Source organism: Meles meles, chromosome 15, assembly GCF_922984935.1.
Source record: "Meles meles chromosome 15, mMelMel3.1 paternal haplotype, whole genome shotgun sequence".
Taxonomy (NCBI): Eukaryota; Metazoa; Chordata; class Mammalia; order Carnivora; family Mustelidae; genus Meles; species Meles meles.
In genome coordinates this window covers 15,317,228-15,341,186 of record NC_060080.1, presented here as the reverse complement: position 1 = coordinate 15,341,186, position 23,959 = coordinate 15,317,228, and the positions used below count along the sequence as shown (strand labels likewise).

General features: G+C 37.0%; 1 protein-coding gene across 6 annotated transcripts in view; it reads left to right on the top strand.

Moving 5' to 3' along the window:
- The window catches only part of PUM2 (pumilio RNA binding family member 2), a 103,741-nt gene that overhangs the window by 52,070 nt on the left and 27,712 nt on the right, over positions 1-23,959 (top strand). For 3 of the 6 annotated variants that reach the window (XM_045978855.1, XM_045978852.1, XM_045978858.1), the window contains 5 exons: positions 1,725-1,867; positions 3,049-3,178; positions 14,994-15,137; positions 15,254-15,544; positions 19,744-19,980. In XM_045978855.1, the coding sequence (XP_045834811.1) occupies positions 1,725-1,867; positions 3,049-3,178; positions 14,994-15,137; positions 15,254-15,544; positions 19,744-19,980 (945 nt within the window). The remainder of the gene's footprint in view (positions 1-1,724; positions 1,868-3,048; positions 3,179-14,993; positions 15,138-15,253; positions 15,545-19,743; positions 19,981-23,959) is intronic. The other 3 variants (XM_045978857.1, XM_045978856.1, XM_045978854.1) reach the window with 2 other exon arrangements.

Here is a 23,959-nt window from a genome sequence, read left to right as displayed (position 1 = left end):
AGACCAGTGCTACCCAGTAGAAATATAATGTGAGCCAAATAATGTAATTTTATCTAGTAGCTACATTATAAAGTAAGTAAAAAAACATAGAATTAATTTCAATATTTGATTTAGCCAAAATATCTAAAATATCATTTTAATATAATTTTAAGTTACTAATAGATCTTTTACACATACACACACAGAACCACTCTGGGCAGAGTCCTCAAAATCTTGCATATGTATCATACTTCCAGCACATCTCAGTTTGGGCTATCCAGTTTTTCAGTTCTTACGTAGCCACAAATGGCCTCTGGCATCTGTTTTAGACAGAGAGGTTCTAGGTGGGTGTCTGACTTTTGTTTTGATAATGTATTCTTCCTTCATAAATCCTGTTAATAGTTCTCATTATAGATTTGTTTAAACTATCTTCAGAAATATATTTTATCTAAATTTTTTAAATGCTTTTTACTTTAGTTGATTCAGTCAATTTTACTGGGGTTTATTTTCCTCCAAAACAAAGTAAAACCAAGAGTTTAACTTTACAACGTGTTAAATAGCTATACTAAAATCATATCTGTGGGATTTTAGGCCCTCTTTATTATATCAGTCAGTAATCATGACATCTTACTCATCAGCTTACTAATGGTGGGCCATGCTGTACATGCTCTTTCCTCTCCTAGAAGCAAATGTTACCTTAAATAAAGTAGAATAGAGCAATAACAATTGATTCTATTTTTCCCACTTTGCTTTCACATGTCTGTGTCTCTGCTTTGTATTACCTAGTTCTTTCTTGTCTTTTTAAAGTTTTTTTTTATTTATTCATTTGACAGAGAGAGAGATCACAAGTAGGCAGAGAGGCAGGCAGAGAGAGAGAGAGGAGGAAGCAAGCTCTCTGCCGAGCAGAGATCCCGATTCAGGGCTCGATCCCAGGACCCTGAGATCATGACCCGAGCCGAAGGCAGAGGCTTAACTCACTGAGCCACTCAGGCGCCCCCGTTTTTTCTTGTCTTGACTCACTAGTCCATTTTCCTAATCACATAAACACTGAAGTTTCATTTTTCTTCATGTGATTTTCAGTTGTTTTGTGAGAATTGTGACTAATTCTGTTTCAAATGTGAAAAATGTTTAATAAAAGCTTAATTTAAAAAAGAATATTTTTAAATTGAAGATTTACAATTCAAATAACAGTTGTAGTGAGCTTGGTACTAGAATGTTTCCTATTTTTATGTTATAGGCTGTTGATAAAAAGATAAAAGTGTTTTTATTGTTGTAATTCTTTTCAGTAGTCAGAAAATGACCTTTTTAAAGAGAATTTGAATTGAACATAGTAAACCCTACAATTTTAAGAAATCTAATGTTCCCTAAAAATACTATGTGTTGTCTAGTATCAATCAAACCCATCAGCTGGCATTCAGTAAATGTTGCATAGATTGCTAAGAGTCCTGTCAATTCATTGGCCCTCTTGACTTTAGCTTTATCATCTCCATTAAGGCCATTGCTGTCACTCCTGAATACTTTCTCTTTTAATAGTCATATCTGAATGAGACTGTCCCCCTAATAGAATCAGAAAAAAAAAATAGAAAGTATGTAGCAGGTGTTAAATGGGTAGAGGATTATGAGGACATTTGCTCTAAGTCTTAATATACTGTTCCTTTTTATGATCTAATGGTAACTGACCTCATTTATCTATAAAATGTAAGTAACTTTTTTTTTGGGGGGGTGGGGTGGGTTGTGGGGTTTAGGTCCAGCAGTGGTTCCACCTCAGTATTACGGTGTTCCGTGGGGGGTGTATCCAGCCAATTTATTTCAGCAACAAGCTGCAGCTGCGGCAAACAACACAGCAAATCAGCAAGCAGCATCACAAGCTCAGCCTGGACAGCAACAGGTATAGGCCTGCCTTCATTAAATTAATACCTAGAGAGTCTTTGAAATTCCAGGAGTTCTTTGTTTTCAAGATCTGTGTCTTTTCATCTTCTTCAGTATGTAATGCAGTACCAAGTATCTAGTTGGTATACAAGTGTATTGACTACATTTTTTTCTAATTATATGAATTTAAAGATTTGGATGTATTCTATTTCTACATTTCTGTTATGAAACTGTCTTGAAATTTCTAGCAGTTTTTAATTTTCTTTTCATCACCTCTTTAGGTGTGCTAATTTCCCTATCCAAGTAATTAGCACTTCATTTTCTTCTCGGTACTTAAATTACTATTTTGAATATTACTATATATCTGATCAGGAAAGGATTCCTGCATACTTTATATTTTTAAGCAAGAGGAAAATACTTTCACTAAACATTAGATTTAACTTCTTAAAATGGAAAATGTTTATTATATAGGTGTCCCTGTCCCCCACCCCTGACCCCCTGCTTTCCTGGAACTATTTTAATAAATGTGGAAACACTATTGATTTCAGAATTCTTGTTATCAGATTCTTCATAATTACACCGAAGAAGCAACTTAATACCAAGTACAGTGTTTACTTGACAGCTAAATTTTGTCTAAATTTCCTTTATATATTTGAATACTATTTTGATATTCTATTAAAGCTGTCCTTTGGCTCAGTTCTTTAGATTATTCTACAGCATGATTTAATACATTCTTTGGGCAGACATGAAAATACACTACCTGAACAATACACAAACGTATGTGTGAGGCTTACACAGGTGGTGGTAACAATGAATCCCCCTTGTCCTGAAATGTTTATCTATCTTTGTGTAATTAATATGATCTAAGATTTTGCCATTCCTCCCTCCAAATAAATTTCTCTTATTTTAATACTACATTGGTAAGTTAAAGAGCACAAATACTAGAAATAATTTTTCCCTAAGGCCTTCTAAAATCTCCATATTACTTAATAGATTGTTCTAGTTGTCAAGAGCCAGTGATTGTGTTTTTGAATTTAAGTATTTTATATTTTTTCATTCTTAAATCAGCATTTCATTGCACGTAATAAATATGTTCAAAGACTATCCAAAGACCATTTATCATATGTACAGAGTTGCCTTGGATAAATTTATCTGTTATTTGATAATTTCATTTTTAAGGAAATCATTTGTCCTTTGTAGGTTCTCCGAGCTGGAGCAGGTCAGCGCCCTCTTACACCCAATCAGGGCCAACAAGGGCAGCAGGCAGAATCACTCGCAGCAGCAAATCCAACTTTGGCCTTTGGTCAGGGTCTTGCTACCGGCATGCCAGGTATATAGTTAGTTAATTGTAGGAGTTTGCATAGGTTTGAAATGTTAAATGTAGGCACTTCACATTGAAGAGTGAAAAAATCAAGAAATATCTTTAGAGTCTTGCCTACTGTAGTTAGTATTTTAGAGCTCAGATGCCAGTAGTTGAAATCAGTACTATTGTGAGACTTAGCAGGGATGGCATACATGTACTAGGGTTCTTAATGTGCCCATTTTTTTCTTCTGTTTATGGCATAAGCTATAGCATTCTCCCAACTCACCACAGCCCAGAATTCTTGAAGCAGTCCTTTAAGAAATAAAATCAGTTTAGAGTTGGCATGTAAGATAAATCTTGTTTCTGTTTGCCATTGCAGCCAAAGAAAGTCATTTTGTTAATACTGAGAAGTTTGTGGCGAAAATTTTCCACTTTGAACATTGTTCCATTGTGTTCAGCTCATTTTATAGCATTTTAAACTATTGATTTTTTTAAAAAGATTTTATTTATTCATTTGAGAGAGAGAGAGAAGGTCAGAGAGAGAAGCAGACTCCCTCTGGAGCTGGGAGCCCAGTGTAGGACTCGATCCCAGGACTCCAGGACCAAGGACCTGAGCTGAAGACAGCCACATAACCAGCTGAGCCACCCAGGCACCCATAAAACTGTTGTTACTTATAACCTGACAGTGCCTTTGAAAATACGCCTATGAAAGCCTAATACAAAGAAAGTTATAAAAATTTCTTCCCATTAACAGACTACAACTCTCAGAAAGGACCAACAAAATACATTTTTTTGTGAAGTAGATTTTCTTATACAAAATTACAGATATAAAGTTACTACTTTAATAATAATGGAAGGAAGGTATTTTTTTAATCCGATACAAGCAGCACTTGTTACGTTTTTTAGTTTTTGTTTTTTAATTTATTTGACAGACAGAGATCACAAGTAGGCAGAGAGGCAGGCAGAGAGAGAGGAAGGGAATCAGGCTCCCTGCTGAGCAGAGAGCCCGATGGGGGCTGGATCCCAGGACCCTGGGATCATGACCTGAGCCTAAGGCAGAGGCTTTAACCCACTGAGCCACCCAGGTGCCCCACTTGCTATGTTTTTAAAGTGAAATTTAAAGCCGCATTTGAATATCAGTAGGTAATAGGTCACTTCCTATTCTGCATTCTCTCCACTCCTGAAGACTCACTTTCTCTTTTAAGTATGCTATTTTTTCACTCTTAGTATATGAGTAGTTATATAGATTACTTATTAATGAAATGTGAGTTCTAGTTTCCATTTAATCATAATGTAGTTACATTTCCTATTCATATCACTTAGGAAATGTGTTTAAAGTATGGGAACATATATGTCGTTGAGGGTTTCTTTTATGTGTTCTGTGCTGCTGAATATTTCTGTATGTTACTTTTAAGGATTTCTCAATTCATTGCATTCATTCTATTTTCTCTGAGATTTTATCAGCTTGTCTAGCCCTCTGGATAAAGAGAAGATGTTAATACTGCGGTCCCTGAAGTACAAATAATAGAATGGATGTGGTTCTCATTTTCTTTCTTTCTTTCTTTTTTTTTTTACCCCAGCCATGTACTTGCTTCAGGGAAGCTGCTTTCCTGGAGCCATTGTGGATTAGAGACCTTTGAGAATGTACTGTGAAGCTGAAGTTGTAGATGTAGAGAGACATGGAAACAAGGCTTAAAGGGAACTGAGCTGAGAGTTTATTGAAGACACTGCTAAGACTATTCTGGGCTCCTCTTTCTTTCTTTTTTTTTAAAGATTTTATTTATTTATGTGACAGATCACAGGTAGGTAGAGAGGCAGACAGAGAGAGAGGGGAAAGCAGGCTCCCTGCTAAGCAGAGAGCCTGATGTGGGGCTTCATACCAGGAGCTGAGATCATGACCTGAGCCGAAGGCAGAGGCTTAACCCACGGAGCCACCCAGGCACTCCTGGGCTCCTCCTCTTTCTACCCCTCACTTAACTTTTTTTTTTTTTTTTTTTAAACTAGCAGAGTTTTTTTTTCTTTCTTTATTTATTTGACAGAGAGAGAGAGATCACAAGTAGGCAGAGAGGCAGGTAGAGAGAGAGGGGGAAGCAGGCTCCCTGCCAAGCAGAGAGCCCGATGTGGGACTCGATCCCAGGACCCTGGGATCATGACCTGAGCTGAAGGCAGAGGCTTTAACCCACTGAGCCACCCAGGCGCCCCCCTCACTTAACTTTTAAGCCCTGCTTCCGTGACTCCTTTGCAGTAATCCTAATATTAACTCAGTAACAGCTGCAAATTGTGACCTTCTTTCCTCCATTCTTATTTTTCTCGGTTCTTCGTTGTATTTGATCATACTGACAATGTCCAGCTCTCTACAACTCCTCTACTATTATACTACCTTCTGTGATATTTTATTCTCCTGACTTTTCTACCTTTCTCATGCTTTTTATCAATCTCCCTTTCCTCTGTGTATAATGGAAAGTATCTTCCTTAAAAATGGAAGATAGTCTGGCTTAGTGATTAGACTGTCTGGAATCAGGTCTGCCAAATTGTTGTATCCCTTAGTTGTGTGACGTTGGCCAAGTTACTTTCCTCTTTGAACTGAACTTCCAATATTGGGACAATAGATACTTTTTTTTTTTTTTAATTTTATTTATTTGACAGATAGAGATCATAAGTAGGGAGAGAGGCAGGCAGAGAGAGAGGAGGAAGCAGGCTTCCTGCCAAGCAGAGAGCCCGACGCGGCGCTCAATCCCAGGACCCTGGGATCATGACCTGAGCGAAAGGCAGAGGCTTTAACCCACTGAGCCACCCAGGCGCCCCCAGTAGATACTTTTTTGTCAGGAAAAGTTTATCTACTTTGACCTTTTCAGCCATCATCCCGACACCAGTATACTAAATGAGTTTATGTCTACATCTTGGATTCTTTGCTGGACGCTTAACACATTTCTGCTTTCATATAGGACATTACCATGTGTGCGTTTCAGCCACTCCTCAAACTGACAGTGTCAAAAAATGAACTCCTCTCTCCCAGATTTACTTACCTTTCTGTGTACTCTATTTCCCTATTAATTCCACTGTCCTCTTTTTTCCCCAATACCCAAACTAGTTTTATTTTCAACACTTACTAAGTTTAAGTTGTCCTAATTTCTGGTACATACAAATGTGTATTCACTTAACTAGATACACACACATATAAATACATACAAACATAATTCCTATCCATAGTAATACTTTGAGTTTTATCTATACAGTTAATTTCAAGTCGGGTCAAATATTTCATCTTTTACAATAAACCTAATCTGTTCATGAGATTCTTCATTCTATCTGAGGTAAGGAATATAGTCCTGGATAAAACTGGGATGTGCTACTGGTATGGTCAGAACTGCCCCTAGCCCATACAGGGTACCTTGGTACAACTTAGAAAATGAACCACATTGTCTCAGTAGACACAGCCATAGACCACCCATAAACTCAGCTTGGTGAGTGGAGTCTGACAGGATTTCAGTGGTCATGGGTTATCTCAGTCACATGCCCTTGTACAGGGCACGACCTCCATGTAGGTGGCCATCCTAGGGGGCTGCTCAGTGGTGGTGCAAGCAGAAAGGAGTGATCAGGCCACCTTTGTACAGCTTTACTCCTTGTTCAGAAAGACTGATTTAATTTGACTGAGTTTGGTCAGATGTTGGGGGGGGGTGTCTCTTTTTCAAACCATTAATGTTGATTGCGCTCAAGAGAAAGGTCTCCTTGATGGAAGATCATCTTCACGCTCAAGTTTGCACATGGTTGTGCTACATGGAAGTGGACTTCCAAGGTTTAATCTTAAGAAAATAACCCAGTGTTGATTCTTGACTCCTGAAAATTATGCTGCCCATCGGCTATAGTGTTGAAGTACAAACTAGAAGGTAGGCCTATTCCAAAACTGTTAAGATGAATTCACACTTGGAGTGGGAGCTCAAACCACTGCTCTTGGGGCCTCGGCTTGGCCACCTTTACCTAGGAGTAGTGTGAAGGGGTTGAGGGGAGGAGAGAGAAGCTAGCAAGCAATCTCTGTGCTGCACCTGGCCCCGGGCCCGTGGGCCAGAGAACCAGGGCCACGGACACCCCTATCTGCACACCTCAGTGAGGCAGGTGCACTTGGTCCCACACCTTCGAGGCTGTCCACTATCCTCTGGAACTAGAAACCTTTGGTTTCAGCTGCAGTATCATCTTCAACTCTTGATTCTCTTCTGTGCTTCACATTAAGTAACTTGTCAGTTCTTATTCATTCTGTCTCCTGTTCATTTCTTTTATCTCTGCTATTCTTGTTCAGCCCTTTCCTTATCTTCCCACTAACTCTGCCTCCAGCCTTTTCTCTCCATCTTTTTATTCTCCTTTCACTTACCATTCAAAAATACAGGTTTATACCATCCTGGTTCTTAACAGTTTAGTGATCTAGTCCCAGTCTAATTGGTAGTATCCTTCTATAGTCCTGTGCTTTAACACACTAGATCATATTCTGCCCCTCAAAAATACTTGTACTTTTATGCCTCTAGCCCTACTAATGGCTTTTCACTTAAATACCCTTTTATACATTTTAAGCAGAATTGAGATGTAGAGTTTAACATTCTCCTTTTTTTAACGTAGCTTAATAAACATTTTGTAGTTAGCCTTGCTTGTCATTCTTTAAAATCCTTTCTATGATAACTTCTTAATCTCTTTACCAGTGCTTTTTCATCAATAATTACTCTTCCTTTTCCCTTCTGTAGCACATAACTTGCACCTTTCTTTAGTACTGCTGTCTGCCTTGCATTTCATTTAGCTATATTTGTGATTTATTTTCTTTAGTCTGCACTTATTACCATGTGTAAAGGTAGAAAATGTCTTAAAGTGGAATAGCTTTTTCTATTTCTCCCTGAAAGGTAGTTTAGTAGATCAGTGTCATGTCTTAAAGTGGCATCTTAGAATTAAGGAAATAGTACATTACCTCCTCTACTATACAGTTTCATGAATGTGGAGGCCATGACTTTTTTTTTTTTAAGCCCCTGTGTCTTTTTAGACTTGCTCAGTAGTAGAAAGATAAATAGAAACTAGAAGCTTTTGAACTGAATGATCATGAAAATGCTAAAAATTTAAGCTTATGAACTACACCTAAAACAACATAGAAGTGGAGACTATAAGAGGCTCAAATGCGTACAGTAGAAAGTAAGTTTCTACATATGAACTATAAAAGGAAAAGAATAAACCCAAAGATTTGAAAGAAGGAAGTCAAATGATAAAGGTGAGAGTTGATGTGAATAAAATAGATGGCAAAACTACAGTAAAGAGTCAGTTATCCCAAGTTATTTTTTTTGAAAAGACTTAATAAAATTGGTAAAACTCTTGACTTAACAAAAAATTTGAAACAGACATAAATAGCCATTATCAGAAAAATTAAATAATCATTGGAAGCTATTAGGAGCAATCTCATATTAACAAACGGAAAATTTAGACCAAAAGGACAAATAACTAGAAAAATGTAACTTACCAGACTTGAGGCTGTATAGAAAATCTGAAGTCCATTACCATTAAGAAAATCAGTGGAGTAACCAAAATTTTCCCTCACAAAATCTTTAGGCAAACATAAATGCTGAATTCTAGGTATTTGAGGAGGAAATCATTTCTGTTTTTTTATTTTTTATTTTATTTTAATTTGTTTTTTTATAAAGATATTTATTTATTTATTTGACAGAGATCACAATTAGAGAGGCAGGCAGAGAGAGAGGAAGGGAAGCAGGTTCCCCGCTTAGCAGAGAGCCTGATGCGGGGCTCAATCCCAGGATCCTGGGATCATGACCTGAGCCGAAGGCAGAGGCTTTAACCCACTGAGCCACCCAGGCGCCCCTATTTTTTATTTTTTAAGATTTTATTTACTTGACAGAGAGAGACAGTGATAGAGGGAACACAAGCAGTGAAGTAGGAGAGGGAGAAGCAGGCTTCCCACTGAGCAGGGACCCTGATGCGGGGCTTGATCCCAGGACCCTGGGTTCACGACCTGAGCCAAAGGCAGACACTTAACAACTGAGCCACCCAGGCACACCTAATTTGAGTTTTTAAAATTCTAGGGAATAGAAAAAGAGGGTTTACTTACCAAGTCATTTTACAGTACTAGCCTAATCTAAATACTAAATAAATAATATCTGTCACATTCAGTGTATACTCCGTCAAAATACTACTGGCATTTTTCATAAAACTAGAACAAACAGTCCTAAAATTTGTATAGAACCACAAAAGACCCCAAATGGCAAAAGGAATCTTGAAAAAGAAAAGCATAGCTGGAAACGTCACAATTCTGGACCTCAAACTATATTACAAAGTTGTAATCATCAAGAAAATACGGTACTGGCACAAAAATAGACGCATACATAAATAGAACGAAACAGAGAACCCGGGAATGGACCCACATCTGTATGATCAGCTCATTTCAACAAAGCAGGCAAGACGATCTGGTGCAAAAAAGATAGTCTCTTCAATAAATGGTGTTGGGAAGATTGGACAGCTATATGCAGAAGAATGAAACTGGACCATTTTTTTATACCGTACACACTAATAAATTTAAAATGGATGAAAAGACCTAAATGTGAGACAAGAAACCATCAAAATCCTGGAGAACACAGCAGCAACCTCTCACATCAGCCATAGCAACTTTTTACTAGACAAATCTCCTGAGGTAAGGGGCAACAAAAGCAAAAATGAACTACTGGGACTTCATCAAGATAAAGTTCTGCACAGCAAAGGAAACAGCAAAACTAAAAGGCAACCTTCAGAATGGGAGAAGATGTATGCAAATGACTTCTGGTAAGGGGTTAGTATCTAAAAATCTATGAAGAACTTAATCAAACTCAACACCCAAAAAAACAATCCAGTCGTGAAATGGGGAGGAGACTTGAATAGACATTTTTCCAAAGACACACAGTTGGTTATACTAGACACATGGAAAGCTACTCAACATCACTTGGCATCAGGGAAATACAAGTCAACTCCAAAGAGAAACCACCTCATACCTGTCAGAATGGCTAAATTTAACAATACAGGAAACATGTTGGTGAGGATGCAGAGAAAGGGGAACTCCAATACACTGCTGGTGGGACTGCAGACTGGTGCAGCCAATGTGGAAAACAGTAAGGAGGGTTCCTCAAAAAGTTAAAAATAGGGCCACCCCGTGATCCGGCAATTGCACTAACTAGGTATTTGCTCAGAGGATGCAGCAATACTGATTCAAAGGGTACGTGCACCCTGATGTTTATAGTGGCATTATCAGCAATAGCCAAACTATGGAAAGAGCCCAGATGCCCATTGAATGATGAATTAAAGAAGATGTGTGTATACACCCACACACACACGATGGAATATTACTCAGCCGTTAGAAAGAATGAAATCTTGCCATTTGCAATGATGTGGTTGGAGCTAGAGTGTATTATACTAAGTGAAATAAGTCAACCAGAGAAAGATAAATACCATATGATTCAGTTATATGTGGAATTTAAGAAACAAAACAGATGAACATGTGGTAAGGGGAAAAAAAAGGGAAACCATAAGACAGACTCCTGTTAATAACACACTGAGGGTGGCTGGAGGGATGGGTATTAAAGACGGCACTTGTAGGGGCGCTTGGGTGGCTCACTGGGTTAAAACCTCTGCCTTTAGCTCAGGTCATGATCCCCGGGTCGTGGGTTCAAGCCCCACATCTGGGTCTCTGCTCAGCGGGGAGCCTGCTTCACCCTCTCTCTGCCTACTTATGATCTCTTTCTGTCAAATAAATAAATCATTAAAAAAAAAAAAAGGCACTTATGCTGAGTACTGGGTATTGTATGTAAGTGATGAGTCACTAAATTCTACTGAAACCAATATATTACACTATACGTTAACTAGAATTCAAATAAAAACTTGAAACATAAAAGGTAACTTCAGTATTAAGTAGAAATAAAAACATGTAAATTTATATTGATTGGAAAGTAAAAATCATTCTACCGTAATTCTTCTTAGTCTTCATCTCTTCATAAAATCTGCTTTAAAATTACAAATCCTTTGTCAAATAAATAAATAAAATCTTTAAAAAAAAAAATTACAAATCCTTAAACATAACCAAATATTTTGGGGGGCACTTGGGTGTCTCAGTCAGTTAAGAGTCTGCCTTCGGCTCAGGTCATGATCCCAGGGCCCTGGGATCTAGCCCCAAGTCAGGCTCCTTCTCAGTGGGGAGCCTGTTTCTCCCTCTCTCACTGTATCTCTCTCTTCATGGGGCTTCCTGCTCAGCAGGGAGTCTGTTTCAGCCTCTCCCTCTGGTCTTCACCCCAACACCGCCCCCGCATGCTCTTACTCCCCCAAAATTTGCTGAATCAACTGAGCCACCCAGGCGCCCATAAATTTAAAAAATTTTTTATGGGAAGTGTGTTTTCTGGGAAGCAGGTTTGCTTAGACATTAAAGGATGCCTAAACAGAGATACTTCTGGATAGGTCGATACTTTAAATATGTCACTTCTCCCCCTATTAACCTGTAGTTTCAGTCATTTCCAAACAGAATTGCTAACAGTTCTTCCTATGGTATTTTGACAGCTGGTACGAAAATTTAATGAAAATGCAAGGGGTCAATCAAGGTAATGCCACAGTCTTAAATAAGTAAAAGGACTTGCTTTATTCTGACTTACTCTGGAGTCAGACTTATTCTAAAGCTGCAGTTAAATTACTTCATGGATAGAGAAACAGACCAGTGGAACAGAGTAGAGACCTCAAAGATAAGCTCCCCAGAGAAATGACACGTAAGAGCAAAGAAACCCTACAAAGCTGTAAGGAGGTTATAACTTGTTTAATAAGAAAGGTGAAATACAGTTGATTAGGAAATAAGATGAAACTGAACCTCAGCCCTACTTTGTGTTAAATAACCAACTCCATTTGGATTTTTAGACGTATATATGAAAAGTGGAATTTTAAAGCAATTAGAATATAGGGGATTTATTTATATAAAAATAAAGGAAATAATAAATTTGACACCATTACCGCAGACGTCGCTGTAAAGAGAATAGGAGGTCAGACTAGGAATGGAAAAAGATATTTGCTACATATTAGAATAGTGAAAGACTTAGATACAACATAAAGAATTCTAAACTAGTAAGATAAGGCAGCCCAATAGGAAAATGGGTAAAAGACTTGAACAAGCCCCTTCCAAGGGAAAATCCAGATGTCCAGTTGGCATTTGAAAAGTTGCTCAACCTCCTTATAGGAAGCAATCAAAACCACAACAAATTACTTCTATTTATCTTCCAGATTAGCCACATTTAAAAGTCTAAGAATATAAAGTGGTGTTAATGACAGAGCAGTTGAAATACCAAAGTAGTAAGAGTGCAAATTTGCACAATCAATGTGTCAACTCCTTAGATGACATACCTTGGAGTAGAAAAGTCTGCATATTTTATGTACCAGGATACAAGTACCACAGTGTTTACAGTGGTACTATTGGCAGTGTCCCCAAACAGGGAACGATGTAAATGTAGAACAGATGAAGGCATTGTGGTATGGATCCAGCAAGGTGCTGTACTATAATGGAAATGTATATGTCTATACATACATGTAAATTTTTAAATAAACCACAACAAATGATGGTTAAGGAGGGAGGCATTTATGAGTAGTAGAGTAGTGTGTAACATTGAGATTATGGTAGAGCAGGGACGTGAGAGGGATAGGATTCTGGGCAGTTTTCTATTTCTTGGATGGTGGTTACAGTTTTTTGTTGTTGTTGTCATATTGTACTTTTCGGTTTTGTACTCTGTTTTATTTCAAAATAACAGTAAATTCTTAAACACAAAGTATTGTGCTTTGTTAGTAGAGTACATCTTCTATACTTGAAAGAAAATTAACTCTCAGCATCCGCTTTCTCCCCTATGGCTCTTTTTACAGCAGAACTCCTCAGAAGCATTGTCTGTCCTTGTTTGTGGTTCTTCCATTCTTGACTCAGTTTACCACAGTTTGGCTTTCATCCCTTACTGTAATGACATCCATGTCGCTAATCCCATTGGTCAGTTCGGAACTCTTAATAGCTTTTAGCAGCATTTGACATTTTTGATCATTGAGCCTTCACTGAAATTCTTTATCCTTTGGCCTAGAAGAGGCCACATTGTTCTCAATTTCTTTCATCCTTACTGGCTATTCCTTCATGGTTTCTTCCCTGATTCCTTCTCTCTCCAACCTCTTAATGTGAAGTTCTCTGTCCATAGATCTCTTTTTAATTTTCTTGGTGATTTCATCCTTTATAGCTCCAGCGTGGTATTCTAAAGTCAGGACTTTTGTTTATTTATTTATTTATTTTTAAGATTTTACTGATTCATTCATGAGAGACAGGGTGGAGGGGGGTGGAGGCAGAGGGAGAAGCAGATTCCTCACTGAGCAAGGAACCTGATGTGGGCCTCGATCCCAAGACCCAGGGATCATGACCTGAGCTGAAGGCAGACACCCAGTAACTGAGCCATTCAGGCGTCCCTAAAGTCATGACTTCTCTTTGACATCTCCCATTGGATATCGAATAATCTTTTCTCAGATTTATCACCAGAATTATTCTGTGAGGAGAGGGCTTGAAAGCTCTGCATTCCCTCCTAGATTTGCCCTATATGTCTATTCGTTTATAATGAAACATTGCAAAAACAGTCAGAATTACTGTATTTAATTAAAAGCAACCTTTGCATGTGAAAGTGTTGGCCCTTGTGGGGAAGGTATTGTTTGAACTTAAAACTATCAGAGGTTGGGGTGCCTGGGTGGCTCAGTGGGTTAAAGCCTCTGCCTTCAGCTCAGGTTGTGCTCTCGGGGTCCTGGGATCGAGCCCCGCATCGGGCTCGCTCTTTGGCAGGGAGCCTGCTTCCTCCTCTCTCTCTGCCTGCCTCTCTGACTACTTGGGATCTCTCTCTGTCAAATAAATGAAAAAAAAAAAAGCCCTATCAGAGGTTGCCAGTGCCTTTTTGCAAATGGTTGTCAGACTGCTGAGCCTGAATCCTTGTCGCAGTATAAGACAGCCTTTCTCAAACTGACTTCTGGGAGGGGAGAAGCTTTCCTTCTTAAAGTATCTTCTGTATGTACTTAACTTCTCTCCTGTGCCTATAGAGTGGTACTTGTTATATACTATCCTTGGGAGAATTGGCAGAGTAGTCACTTTTCTGTTCACAGTAGTTCCTTTCTGCTCTGTAGTTAAGATAAGGAATCCCCACTTACAAAGACTGCTAAGATGTAGACCTCACTCTCCTCTAGTTCCGAATAGTGCAAATTGTCACCTGCCTTGTGCTTAAGGCTATCCTAAAACTAATGCCTCCATGATTTTTAGCAACTTTAGCTTGAGAACCTTTACAAAAAGAGTTACCGTACAATTTTAAAGTATCTGTTACATCATGACTTAAGTTTTTAAATGGATGCTTACAAATGAAAATCTAATTGAACGCTGGTAATGAAGCATTTAGAGCTTTATTAAAATTGCATAATAAACAATTCTTACAGTGTTCTGCCTTGCATGCATTAGTCTTTCCTCCTCTCAGAACTATTAGGTAATATTTTTCAAATATCCGTGCTTGATAGCTGGTAGTTTCTGTATCAAAGAAGGTACCTCAACATTCTGTGGTCCATAAGTGGAAGGCAGCTCTTAAAATTTAGAGAAAACAATTTTACTCACACTCTGTCATGTTTCCATATATTTAGTAAATAATACCTTCCTGGGTGTGTTTGCTTTTCATATTATAACTACTTAATGATTTTATATTAATAGTATGTGATATTTTCTGGTTGATAAACACAAAAGCAGGGGTAAATAGACATGCATGTTTCTATAATGTTTTCATTAGTAAACATTTATTTTAATATTATCTAGGCTATCAAGTACTAGCTCCAACTGCCTATTATGATCAGACTGGTGCCTTAGTGGTTGGCCCTGGAGCAAGAACTGGCCTTGGAGCTCCAGTTCGTTTAATGGCTCCAACACCTGTTTTAATTAGTTCAGCAGCAGCACAAGCTGGTAAGTCTAACTGATGTTTTCAGGGATAATATTTTTCTGGTGTTCTTTGAGATAATTTAAAAATAGAGAATAGTCTTTTGAGCAGTTTCAAGAAGTATCTGAAATTTATTTTCCAGCAGCAGCAGCAGCAGCTGGAGGGACTGCAAATAGTCTTACAGGCAGCACAAACGGTCTCTTTCGGCCAATTGGCACTCAGCCACCACAGCAGCAGCAGCAGCAGCAGCCGCCAAGCACGAATCTGCAGTCTAATTCATTTTATGGGAGCACATCTTTGACTAGTAGCTCCCAGAGCAGTTCTTTGTTTTCTCACGGACCTGGCCAGCCTGGAAGTACATCTCTTGGCTTTGGAAGTAGTAGCTCTTTGGGTGCTGCTATAGGCTCAGCCCTCAGTGGATTTGGTTCATCAGGTAAGTTGCCTTTTAAGATGAGTGAGTGTACTCTGCTAAGTGGACATGAGGTGTACATATGTGTTGAATAGTAAATATTAATAAATAGCTTCTAGTGTAGAAAGGACAGGAATACAACACTGGTTTATTAGTTTAATTTTGTAGCAAAAAAGCTGCCTCCTGCAAATCTTTTAAGTATTTATGAGTGTTTAGCTCATTTCAGGCAACCCATCTTTTACTTAGCTATAGTCATTTTTCCCTGGCTTTAAGAATTGTATTACTGAAATTTTTGTTTTAGGAGGGTTTGTTTGGAGCAATATATATTATAGTAATGATTAGCTTTTCCTTATTCTCTATATAATGATTGAGGAGGTAAATATTTTGCCATCTTAAATTGCTGGTATTTTAAAATAATTGTCTTTGTGTGCTTATCAGGTAGTTTATTCTTATTAAATGCTAGTGGTTCATTATGATTTTCTTTAGTTGGTATGATGTATAAAAATAAAATGAAATGTTCTAAACAGAAGCCCCTAGGAAACTACCAATGTGCTTATCGTTTAGACTAAATAATTGAGCCTTTATCACTAAAATTTCATGTAAAAGGATGTTTCTTCCCATATCCTAGTTTTAGATATACTACTTAAAAATTTAAATTTGAAGTATCTTCACAAAGTAATTTACCCACAGCAAAATGATTTTGTAACTGAGGAATGTCTAGCTGAAGTCAAAAGAGGCCCGCATTGACTCCCCATTGACATACCTTGTGTTAGCATTCTCTGAGGTTTCCAGAGTAGTCAGGAAATATTAGAGGAAAAACAGTGTACCCTAGGTCTTTTGGTACAGTGAATCGGCAGCCTTTTCTTCATGAGGGTCAGGGCAGTTTATTCAGACCTCAGGAGATTTTCTATTTTTGTTAAATTCTAGAATCTATAATACCTGCTTCTTAATCTGTTTTCCCACCACCTTAAACTATATGGTTTTCTGGTGAGGAAAATGGCAAAACTAACATGGGCCAGTTTTTATTAAGTATGTTTGCCTATTTTCTAAGAAAGGATCTTCTGAGCTTTCAACATTCATACTTATAAGAGGAATGGTCTAAAACAACTTTTAGATGGAGGATGCTTTTTTGTTATAATGAAGTATAATAGGGAAATAATTACAGTTGCAGAACAAAAAGTCACCTAAAGAATGGGCACAAGAACTTCCGAGGGAAAATCAAACAAACGTGGAGACTCTTTAATCTTTTAATTTTCCTACTTGAGTTTTTCATTGCTTTTGGAGTTCAATATTTTATTTCTTCCCAAGCACTCCCATAGGACTCATTTTTTGTTTCTAATACACTTGACAAGCATTTTCCTCAAGTAATCCAACATGCTAAAGAAAACTGAAAGAATGTATAACTTAAACTTTGTAGAAATAACTAGTTTCTAGAGATTGTAGAGAACAGAGAAGAGCTTTGATAAATCTCCTATTCCCTTTTCTTATAAAATAATGTCACTGATGGTCTGGAATAGATTTGTAGGCCCCATTAATCCAGTTCTTTCAAATCCCATTTGTCTCTTAGTTGCCCCCAGCATTCAGGAACGGTTGGCATGAACATTTGTTCCCTAAGATAATCCTGCAGATGCCTCTGTCCCAAAATCTGATCTTCTTCATGCCTCCCTTATTTATAATCATTGCTTACACAATTCTGACTACTAGTCTGGGTGCCTCTGTTTACCTTGCTTCAGAGAGCATTAGCAATTGCCGCTCCTGGATGCCAGTACATAGTCTGTCATCTTCCCCTTCCTCTTCGACATTTTCTGAGAGTTCATTGACGTGCTGCACGTGTGTACTCTCAAAACAGGTCTACCCACGGCTGTTTCACATTATGGCAATTCCATATCTCTGTGAAATCTAAAATGATAGTATGGTTATGTGCATGTACACACACACGATCAGACACATATTCTCCTACCTATCTGAGGAAATTATTAACACAAAGTATTAAATACCCTAGCTTTTATAACACAGTCGCCTAGGAAGCTTAGCCATCATAATATAGTAATTAAATCATTCTTTCTATGACCCATTATTTAGAAAGTATTGGAAGTTCATAATTTAACATTTTTTGCACAGTTGACAAGTGATTAGTGACTCCATTGTTGGTCTAACCTTTTAGATATTTTAGGTATACTTCGTTTCGTATTTCATAGTCAAAGTGTTGCAGAAAATTTAGGCGTATAGTAAAAGTTAAGGAGCCAGATTGTTTAGGTTTAAAATAAAGCTATTTCTGAATTACTTTCAAATGTTTGGCTTGGCTTTTCCTTTTGGAGGAAAATAATACTGCATGTGTCAAAACTGTGGGTTTTGTTTTTTGGTTTTTTTGGTGTTTTGTTTTTTTTTACCAGGGGAATGACAGAGCTACTGCTCTCATTAGAGAGCTGTTGTCTTTTCCTTGTCAGTTAAATTGTTCTCTGAAATAAATAGGAATTTTAAATTTAGCCATGTTCTAGAACAATCACTTTGACAGTGTCCTTTTAAATTAGCATAGTTAATGTAGCCTATGTTTGACAATTTTGCCAAAAGCAACTCAAGAAGAAGTATTTGTTACATTAGTGTTTATATTTGGTTTTGCTGTTTATATAGTTAAATAGTTAACTATAACTATATAACTATAACTATAGTTAAATAGTATCCCTGGTACAGTGTCTTAAAATGTGGAATTTTCAATAAAACATGATTAGTCTTTCAGAAACCATACTGTCTGGTATAAAAGGTTGACTTTTTGTTTTAATATTTTGCCTCATACAGTTGTGTGAGCCTGGTATTTTTCTTTTATAAGAATCCTCAATTTGGCAAAACCAATGTAATTGTTTTCTATCTGTATTATAAGCTTAACTTGGTCTACCATCATGTGCTCTGCTTAATTTTTCTCTTAATTTTTTCATTTATACCCTAATGACCTACTTATAATTGACTTGTGATTAGAAAACCAAGACCTAATAGAAACTTTAAAATTCTCTTGGAAAACGTAAACCATATTGGTCCGAATATAGAGCTTGTTCTTCAAAAACTTGATAAGAAACGTAATGTCAAATTCTCTCAGGTGTAAAAGGCATTTAGTTAAAAAACAAAAAAAAGGCCAGTGTTCAGAAATAGGAAAAAAGCACTTGAAAATGTGGCCTCTAAGTGAGACTTCAGAATTGGGAGTTTTGGACAACTCTTTTAAACACTTGGTACAGAATTTGATTATCCAGATGTGTTGATTAACAGATCCTTGGGTTATTTTCTTGAGCATTCATCACTATATGGTAATGAGATTCTACCATCATTTTAAGATTTTGTGGAGTACAAAAGGAAAAAAAGACTAGAAGTTTGAATTTGGGATTAAGTAAAAAGAATTTAGTATGTAGTTCAGTGAGAGATGTATTATGAGAGAATTGTATATTAGCTAAGGGGAAAAAAAGGTTTATCAGTCTTCACTTGAGTAAGGGGCTAGTAATACTGGTAGTAGATACTTAGAAATGGAAGATCCCAAGGGGTAAGTGAAAGCATGTTTTTGGTGTGATAACAGTAATGAGAGCTATTAATTTTCTAAAAGGAAGTTTAGCTTTTTTATCTATTTTGTAACTTACTTGTTGAAGGATAGGAACTATGTGTAATGTGAAAAGTGCCGAAAAGTTAGTTGTCATCTGTATTTTGACTGATATTCGGGCCAATATGGACTTCAGGACTATGGTTTGAATACAAGCTAGAAGCCAAATTAAATGTGAATGGTGAGGGAAATGTATTAATAATCTGTTTATCAGTGTAATCCTTTCTTGGCATTGAGTTGAAGTCTAAGAACCTGATTCCAGAGATTAGGACACTACCAAAATTTAACCTTACTGGAATTTAATTTCCAGCATCTCCTAAAGCAGACACCTTATAATTTCAGGGTTTATAAATCATACCAGGGTATTAAAGCACAGTAATCATATGTGTCTATGGTAAATATTGTGTGAAATAATAAACATATGAGTGCTCTGTTAAGTATTTGGTTACTTTATTGGGGTGCATTTATACCCTTTTATGATTAATAAGTTAGTTTATATAGTTATCACAGTAATTATCTTCTCCATAATGTTTCTAAAAATAATTATTGTGATCACTTCTGTTATTTCCCAGCAAGAGTTGGGGATAGGTTTTATTCAGTTAACACATGTATGTAATTAGGGTTTTTTTTATTTCTTCTTCAGTTGGCAGTTCTGCAAGTAGTAGTGCCACAAGGAGAGAGTCTCTATCTACTAGCTCTGACTTGTACAAAAGATCTAGTAGCAGCCTAGCACCCATAGGGCAACCATTTTACAATAGTCTGGGATTTTCCTCCTCTCCAAGTCCAATAGGCATGCCTCTGCCAAGCCAAACTCCAGGACATTCACTTACGCCACCGCCATCACTTTCATCACATGGATCCTCATCCAGTTTGCATTTAGGTAAAAAAAAAAACCAAAACCCTTTTTATTTGTATGTATACATGTAAGTGTGTTTGTGTGTGTGTTTATAATATATGTAAAATATTTAATGTTGGATAAAACATGCCAAATTGCTTTTGCTTTTAGATATTAGCCTTTTGAAAAAGTTCTACTTTTGTGAAAATTCAAAGTGAGGGTCTAATGTACAGTAAGGTAAAGACCCCTATTGTATCTTATGTTTCTTTTATTAAATACAGTGGTGTGTTTTTTCTTGTCTGTGCTTTTGATTTGTGTGTGTTTTAGATCATCTGAAAAGTCAACTGTTTAAACATGATAGTAAAAGAAATTTCACTGTTGCAAGTTCTTGCACACCTAAAGGAAAACATTAGTCACATAGTTACTGAAATTCAAATAATTTAGTTCAGTACAATGGTTTCTGCTTTGGCCTTTGAATGCCTGGCCATTTTACCAAAGGTTGTATCAGGGTATATGACTTAATACGTTGGTGAGTTAGAGAGTCTTAAGGGTTTGGTCCATATGCTCTTACTTTTGAATATGTCTTTTAAGAAAAAGAATGTTTTAGGCTTGTTATATCCTTGAATTTGGAACATTTAGAACTTTGGTTTCTTTCTGTATGTTAAAATTGTCCCCCACCCCAAGATTATTGAGATGGTGATTACCTTTTTCCCTCTCCAGGAAATATTTACTCATGTAGTTAACACAATATTTTTAAGAGATTCTGGATATCAGAGTCTATGTATGAATCTGTGTCTCTTCAAGGAAAGTATTTGATTAAAATTAGATTTCGAATTTTTGTAATTTTAGTTAACTCAAAACTGAGATTTGTGCTTGGAAAGATTAAATCAGCTTGTGATTTAAAAAGAAATGTTGCTGTTGTTAGCAAAGATAAGTTAGTGATTATATTTGACCCCTGTCCCCAGTCATAAGGGTATAGCAATTTTTTCCTAAAGTTCGTTAATGTAAGTGTCCATGTAACAAAGGGATCTTTTGCAGTGATCATCATTTAGATACATATCAGTGTGAAGTGGCCTAGATTTTTAAAGACCGGTCCTGTGCCCCAAATTCTGGGTCCTTGCTTTTTTGTACATATTAAGTATATACAACTATTTATTTGGGGGGGGAGCGCTAAGATCTCCTATACAGCACTATTTGTGTAAACTTAATCAGTTTTTAGCCTGACACCTTTGTTCATTTATCATCTTTTCTTGATCATGGGAGCTGCTTAGTTCCTGATCTATATTACTCTACTCAGACCCACTCACTCCCACCACTCCCATGTGACATGCCTTTGAAACTTTGAAATGGACACAAAAATTTGGAACATAGCAAGCCTAAGAATAGGTCTTTCATAATAGCTTTGTGTTTTATTTGTTAAAAATTATATTTGTCATGTCCTGTCCTTACATAGGTAAGTTCCAGATCAGATTCCTGTCAACTATTATCGCTTATGTTGTGCTTTAGGGCCTGTAAAAATGGCATTAATTATTCTGCGTAGCTTATTTAGAAATTAGAAATATAAATGACTTTTTAGATGTATCTATAATTAAACAGCAATCAAGACATTTTTCTTCAGACTGTAGAGAATCCAGCTGTGTAGGTGCTTAGGAAAGAAATTCTTGTTAAGAGAAATAATCATCACTTGGGCAAGCATTTCTACATTATAGCCTGATACTTCTGTACGTAAAGTTAAACACCTTACTTTAGCATCAGCTGGAAATCTGTTATTTTAATACACCTCTGATTGGAATTATCTGTAGATGATTTTCTATTGTAATCTTACAGTTTCCTTTAGTTTTAGTTGTTGGATGACTGACAGTGTTAACAAGGACCATATGCACCCTGCCAGGTGGGAATAATTTAATAGATTTCATAAATTTGCTCTTTACGTAGTGTTCATGGAAGTAATCTATTTGCTTTCATCTGATTGAATCACAGTACAAGACTTACATGCTCTGTGGTCTAAGAACATAATTTTAAGTTGTGTGTCCTTTAGTGGATTTCATCATGAATCAAGTCATCAAAGCAGATAATTTAGAAAATACCTATGGAAATGAATTTGGATATCTATTTTTAGAAATAATCTTCCACAGCTCACACATTAAGAATAGAGTACCATGGGGTATCATTATAATTGGTTGGAATTAATTGGTTCCGTGTTATTTTCTTGAGAGATTTCAGACAGGTAACCATTATAGTTACTGATAGGCCTTCCTGATACCTACATTCTAAAAGTCTTGAATGACACACTTTTTTTTTTTTAAGCCAGCTCTCCCTTTGCTAGTTATTTGATTCACAGAAAGGGCTTAATAGCAACATTGTTGTGTGCTTCTTTCCAAAAAAGATGTTTCCTTTTTTAAAGTAGTTGTCATTTGATCAACATAAGTATTTTCAGTTTATGACTACTATTCACTTTTTCATTAAAGAACAAATATTTCAATTATTAGGTTTGGGTTCATTTTTTATGAACTAAAATATTTCTGGTTTGCAACCTTATTTTTTAAGATACTGAAGTCAGAATCATGAAAAAATTTTATTCTTCCATTTCCTAGTACAAAAGATAAAATTCCCATCCCCCCCCCTTTTTTTTTAATTTATTTGGCAGAGAGAGAGATCACAAGTAGGCAGAGAGAGTGGGGAAGGCAGGCTCCCTGCTGAGCAGAGAGCCTGATGCGGGGCTTGATCCCAGGACCCTGAGATCAGGACCTGACCTGAAGGCAGAGGCTTAACCCCCTGAACCTCCCACTTTCCCCAAAGTACCTTTTTTAAAAACACAAAACTATACTATCATCATATCCCTTTTTTTTTTTTTTTTAAGATTTTTAAATTTTTGAGAGAGCACAAGGACAGGGAGCAGTAGGCAGAGGAAGAGAGGGAGACCCTGGAATCATGACCCAAGCTAAAGGCAGACGCTTAACCAAATAAGCCACCCTGGTGCCCCATCATATTTTTTAAAATTAATAATATCTCATTATTCTGTTTTCCCTAATTGACTTAAATGTCTTTTTGTGGGTCCTTACAAGGCCCATACATTGTATTTGTTTGATGTGCCCTTCAGTCTGAAGCCATTTCCCCTTCCTCTGTTTTTTCTTTCCATTTATTTGTTGAAGAAACTTTGTCCTATTGAATTTCTCACATTCCTAACTTTGTTGATTGCTCCCCATAGTAGTATTTAATGTGTTCCTGTATTCCCTGTATTTCTTGTAAAATGAAATTAAATCTAGAGGCATGGTTTTATTGTTTGTTGTTTGCTGTTTTTTGGCAAAATGGGTTCTGTATTTTCTCTGCTGGCACCATATCAGAAGACCCATCTCTGGTTGGTCTCCATTTGGGAGCTTGTCAGCCTGGTCCACCTAATGGCATAGCAGCCTTGGATCATTGTCTGTTTTCTCAGAGGTTGCAAAGTGATAATACTCTAATTCTGTCATACCTTCAGCATTTATTAGCTGGAAGTTCTTTATGAAAAAGAACTTTCCGTTAGTTGTGAGGTTGGAATATAGTTCATACAGGAGTCAGGATAATGCTTATTTTCTAACTTAAGAGAATAACTTTTGAGAATGAGTTGATGCCCTAGCAATTTCTGTATGTAACCCCTGTTCTTTTAATCATCATTGTTACCTGTGAATTGATGACTTAGGGTAGTGGATAGCTTTTAGTCCATTGTAATCTGAGAGGTACCAATTTCATAGCTACTTTTTTATCTTGAAATTTTACCATCTGGGGTGCCTGCATGGCTCAATTGGTTAAGTGTCTGCCTTCAGCTCAGGTCATGATCCCAGGGTCCTGAGATTGGGCCCTCTGTCAGGCTCCCTGTTCAGTGGGGAGTCTGCTTTTCCCCTCTCCTCCAGCCCTCCCCCGACTTGTGTGTTCTCTCTCTCTCTCAAATAAGATTTTTTTTTTAATTAAAGATTTTACTTATTTATTTGTGAGAGAGAGAAAGAGCCGGTGAGCACAAGCAGAGGGAGCAGGAGAGGGAGAAGCA